This window comes from Polyodon spathula, chromosome 16 (assembly GCF_017654505.1).
Source record: "Polyodon spathula isolate WHYD16114869_AA chromosome 16, ASM1765450v1, whole genome shotgun sequence".
NCBI lineage: Eukaryota > Metazoa > Chordata > Actinopteri > Acipenseriformes > Polyodontidae > Polyodon > Polyodon spathula.
In genome coordinates, this window is record NC_054549.1 from 19,893,003 (window position 1) to 19,898,298 (window position 5,296).

Sequence of the window (5,296 nt, forward strand, 5' to 3'; positions counted from 1 at the left end):
ATTACATTGTTATGAAATGCAGCCGGCGATAGAGTGCAGTGCTGCTCAGGCAGATTTAAATAGATATTTCTTCCTGGTTGAAGCAAGAGAAGGAGTGGAGCGTTAAACCCTCCCTATTGCAGAAGCTCAGCATGTGATGTCTAAACAAGAGCAAAGCAGACAGGCATATCTAGATATAGATATAGATAGATAGATAGACAGATAGATAGATAGTAGTATAGGAGTGATATAGATAGAGTAGGTGTTCGTTCACGTGAAGAGGTCCCCTGGCCCACCGCCCCCTCATAGCTGCACTTCCACTGAGCTGTTTGTGACTCGAACCCCAAACCAGCCATCCCAGTACTTGGTGTCCTGACCTCCGTGTTCAAAACTAACAAAGCGAACTCCAGGGCCATAACCCTCGAAGGTGTGCGTCATCTGTGGGACAGAGAGAGAAGAGAAGAGAAGAGAAGAGAAGCAAAGAGGAGTGGAGAGGAGTGGAGAGGAGAGGAAAGGAGAGGAGCGGAGAGGAGAGGAGCAGAGAAGAAAGAAGACGAGAGGGAGGAGAAGTGGAGGGGGAGAGAGAAGAGAGGAGAGAGGAGAGAGAGAGGAGAGGGAGGAGAGAGAGGAGAGGAGGGAGAGAGTGGGGAGGAGAGAGGGAGTCCCCCCCCTTTTTCACCGAAGTGGAGAGAGGGAGAGGAGGAGAAGTGGAGGGAGAGGAGGAGAGAGGAGAGGAGAGAGGAGAGGAGAGGGAGGAAAAGTGGAGGGGGAGAGAGGAGAGGAGAGGAGAGAGAGGATAAGTGGAACAGGAGAGAGAGGAGAAGAGAGGGAGGTAAAGTTGAGGGGGAGAGAGATTGGAGAGAAGAGAAGAGAAGAGGAGAGGAGACACACACACACACTGACACACACACACACACACACACACACACACACACACACACACACACACACACACAGACTCTGACTCAGGCAACACACTGACACCTGTGTGACACACAACACAAGACTGACACTGGCACACACACACACACACACACACACACACACACACACACTCTGACACTGACACACACACACTGACACACTAATACACACACACACAGACTGACACTGGCACACACACACACACACACTCTGACACTGACATACACACACACTGACACTGACATACACACACACTGACACACACTGACACAGACACATACACTGACACACACTGAGATACAGTACACACACACATACACACTGACACTGACACTGACATACACACACACACACACACACACTGCTGACCTGGTTCCAGCTGCAGTCTGAGTTCTCCGGGTCCAAGCTCACAGGGTCTGGTTTGAATTCCTGGACTATCTCCTGGCTCTCGTTGAGCAGAGACACACATAGCTGGTAAGTGCAGCCGCAGTCTGAGCGCCCAGCATACCTGCACAGCACAGAGAGGGAGGAGAGGGCAGTGACTCCCCCAGGAGAGAGGAGAGGGCAGTGAGGGAGGCAGGGAGAAAGGAGAGGACAGTAACTCACCCAGGAGAGAGGAGAGGGCAGTGAGGGCAACAGGTTGAGAGGAGAGGGGAGAGGGCAGTGACTCCCCCAGGGGAGAGGAGAGGGCAGTGAGGGAGGCAGGGAGAAAGGAGAGGACAGTAACTCACCCAGGAGAGAGGAGAGGGCAGTAACTCAACCAGGAGAGAGGAGAGGGCAGTGAGGGAGGCAGGGAAAGAGGAGACGGGAAAGGGCAGTGAGGGAGGCAGGGAGAGAGGAGATGGCAGTGAGGTAGTGCAGGAAGAGAGGCGAGGTTAAGACACATCCTCACCAGTCTTGCACCATGATCTTGGGCTGCACCGTGTCCAGCAACTCTTCGGAGTAGCCCTCAGCTTGCAGGTCCACCAGCTGCTTCTTCAGACACAGCCTGCAGAGCACAGAGGGGCAGTTAGGAGTCTCTAACGATAGAGAGACAGAAGGACTGGGTATGAGGAGGCTAGCCAGGGGTACATTAGTATTTGATTCACTGGGAGGAGGGAGGAGGGTGTATGCAGCAAGGAGTAGAGGGTTGGCGGCCCAGTAGGGGGCAGAAAGCTGGGAGTAGGGAGCTGGGAGGAGGGAGCTAGGAGTAGAGAGTAGGGAGCTGAGAGCAAGGAACTCGCTCATACTCAAAGGACGTAGCAAAGTAGCTCTGGACCGTCTCGTCTGGGAATTCCTTCCCACAATCCCCTGGGAGCTCTTCCACACGCCACTGACTGCCACCATTTTCTGTGATCTCCCAACCTTCAAACTGCTCTGTGAAAAAGGAGAGAGAGAGAGAGAGTCAGTTTAACTGTATATCAATACTACCCCAGACTTCAAACTGCTCCGTGAGAGAGGGAGAGAGAGGGAATCAATTCAACTGTATATCAATACCCCAGCCTTCATACTGCTCTGTGAGGGAGGGGGAGGGGTAGAGGAGAGATAGAGAGAGGGATATTCCTCTTTATAGATATCCCACAGCTCACACTGCTTTGTGGGAGAGGGAGAGGGAGAGGGAGAGGGGGAGAGGGGTATAGGAGAGACAGAGAGAGGGATATCCCTCTTTATAGAAATCCCACGGCTCTCACACTGCTCTGAGAGGAGCGGGAGAGAGGGAGAGAGGGAGAGACAGAGAGAGGGATATTCCTCTTTATAGATATCCCACAGCTCACACTGCTCTGTGAGAGAGGGAGAGGGGTAGGGGGGTAAAGGAGAGACAGAAAGAGGGATATCCCTCTTTATAGAAATCCCACAGCCCTCACACTGCTCTGTGAGAGAGGGAGAGAGACAGAGAGAGGGATTTTCCTCTTTATAGATATCCCACAGCCCTCACACTGCTCTTCCGGGCTTTACAAATCTCACAGTGTGGAGAAACACGTGCAGTAAAAAGCACAGTAAAAGACAACACTATCAGCACAGCATGACTGAGGCATGCAGACAGACTCCCAGGGAAGCAGGCTGAAGGGACTGCATTGTAAAAGAGTACAGAAGAGGAAACAGCAGGGACTACTGGACGGTGAGGGAACTGCACCAAATGAACATCAAAACTAAAGCTCACAGCAAGCAGTCACCACAACCTGCAATGCATCATTGAGTAAAAGCACAGGCAGGGAAGCTGGGGATGCAAACCTGCTCCGTGGGGGTTCTGAATGAGATTCCTCTTCTCCAGAGACAGCAGCTCTGCAACCATCTCCTCGCTGAGCTCAGACATCCTCACGCAGGGACCTGCTGCTAAACAAAGGGTTAAAACTAGATCCACAGAGACTGCTTATTAATGTAGCATTGAAATCTACAGATCATAAAACTGACCAGAGGTGCTGTGTCCACAGCACTGCATTACCACTCATGATCCCCCCCCTGCTCACCCCTCAGCCTGCACTACCACACATGATCCCTGCTCACCCCTCAGACTGCATTACCACACAAGATCCCTGCTCACCCCAGACTGCATTACCACACATGATCCCCTCCTGCTCACCCCTCAGACTGCATTACATAAAAACATAAGAACATAAGAAAGTTTACAAACGAGAGGAGGTCATTCGGCCCATCTTGCTTGTTTGGTTGTTAGTAGCTTATTGATCCCAGAATCTCATCAAGCAGCTTCTTGAAGGATCCCAGGGTGTCAGCTTCAACAACATTACAGGGGAGTTGTTCCAGACCCTCATGATTCTCTGTGTAAAAAAGTGCCTCCTATTTTCTGTTCTGAATGCCCCTTTGTCTAAACTCCATTTGTGACCCCTGGTCCTTGTTTCTTTTTTCAGGCTGAAAAAGTCCCTTGGGTCGACATTGTCAACACCTTTTAGTATTTTGAATGCTTGAATTAGGTTGCCGCGTAGTCTTCTTTGTTCAAGACTGAATAGATTAAATTATTTTAGCCTGTCTGCATATGACATGCCTTTTAAACCCGAAATAATTCTGGTCGCTCTTCTTTGCACTCTTTCTAGTGCAGCAATATCCTTTTTGTAGCGAGGTGATCAGAACTGAACACAATATTCAAGATGAGGTCTTACTAATGCACTGTACAGTTTTAAATTACTTCCCTTGATTTAAATGCAACACTTTTCATAATATATCCGAGCATCTTGTTGGTCTTTTTTATAGCTTCCCCACATTGTCTAGATGAAGACATTTCTGAGTCAACAAAAACTCCTAGGTCTTTTTCATTGATTTCTTCTTCAATTTCAGTATCTCCCATGTGATATTTATATGCACATTTTTATTTCCTGCGTGCAGTACCTTACACTTTTCTCTATTAAATGTCATTTGCCATGTGTCTGCCCAGTTCTGAATCTTGTCTAGATAATTTTGAATGACCTTTGCAGCTGCAACATTGTTTGCCACTCCTCCTATTTTTGTGTCGTCTGCAAATTTAACAAGTTTGCTTACTATACTAAAATAATGTAGATTAGGAATAGCAGAGGACCTAATACTGATCCATGTGATACTCCACTGGTTACCTCCCTCCATTCTGAGGTTTCTCCTCCAATCAGTACTTTCTGTTTTCTGCATGTTAACCACGCCCTAATCCATGTACATGTGTTTCCTTGAATGCCAACTGCATTCAATTTGAGAATTAATCTTTTATGCGGGACTTTGTCAAAAGCTTTCTGGAAATCTAAATAAACTATGTCATATGCTTTGCAATTATCCATTATCGATGTTGCATCCTCAAAAAAATTCAGCAGGTTAGTTAGACACGATCTCCCTTTCTTAAAACCATGTTGACTGTCTCCCAGGATACTGTTACCATATAGGTAACCACACATGATCATTACCACACATGATCCCTGCTCATTCCTTAGACTGCATTACCACACATGATCCCTGCTCACCTCTCAGACTGCATTGCCCACACATGATCCCTGCTCACCCCAGACTGCATTACCACACATGATCCCTGCTCACCCCAGACTGCATTACCACATATGGTCCCTCCCTGCTCACCCCTCATACTGCCCTGCAGAACACAGACACAGCTGCTGCTAGGAGTGCTGGGCTTTTAAATAAAGATTATTGAAGTGAGAGAACTTGACCTGTAGCAGAAACAGCACCATTACGCTTAGTGACACCAAAAACAAAATCTAAAATCAATCTTTGATTCCCAGCAACTCGTTCCCAGTTAAGAGGCCCCACCATTCCAGTGGCTCAGTGTACTCACCTTTTGGGGTTTAAAACCAGATCTCCAGCTCTCAGTAAACACTGAAGCAAAAAGCAAGCCCACAGCAGTGACACAGCAAGACTGAGTTGTTTGCTTGTGCTCTGGAAGTGCATCGATGGTCTGTGTTATGAGAGGGCACTGGCTACACCC

General features: G+C 48.5%; 1 protein-coding gene across 2 annotated transcripts; it reads right to left on the reverse strand.

Moving 5' to 3' along the window:
* Positions 1–277: 277 nt before the first annotated feature.
* Positions 278–5,296, reverse strand: LOC121329151 (F-box only protein 2-like). 2 transcript variants are annotated; one of them, XM_041274546.1, is made up of 6 exons: positions 5,147–5,296; positions 3,115–3,216; positions 2,133–2,259; positions 1,796–1,891; positions 1,273–1,411; positions 278–417 (listed from the first exon to the last, which is right to left on the reverse strand). In XM_041274546.1, exons 2-6 carry the CDS (start codon positions 3,194–3,196, stop codon positions 283–285), a joined length of 579 nt encoding a protein of 192 aa, XP_041130480.1. In that variant the 5' UTR covers positions 3,197–3,216; positions 5,147–5,296; the 3' UTR covers positions 278–282. The 2 variants fall into 2 exon arrangements, with proteins under 2 accessions (XP_041130480.1, XP_041130478.1); XM_041274544.1 differs by having other exon boundaries at positions 3,115–3,213; positions 5,147–5,295.

Excerpts from the sequence above, each read along its gene's own strand:
- LOC121329151 (XM_041274546.1), bottom strand. The coding sequence starts at position 3,196 with ATGTCTGAGCTCAGCGAGGAGATGGTTGCAGAGCTGCTGTCTCTGGAG. Across the intron at positions 1,412-1,795 it reads AAGATCATGGTGCAAGACTG|GTATGCTGGGCGCTCAGACT; the intron begins GTGAGGATGTGT and ends TGTGCTGTGCAG. Across the intron at positions 418-1,272 it reads CAGACTGCAGCTGGAACCAG|ATGACGCACACCTTCGAGGG; the intron begins GTCAGCAGTGTG and ends TCTGTCCCACAG.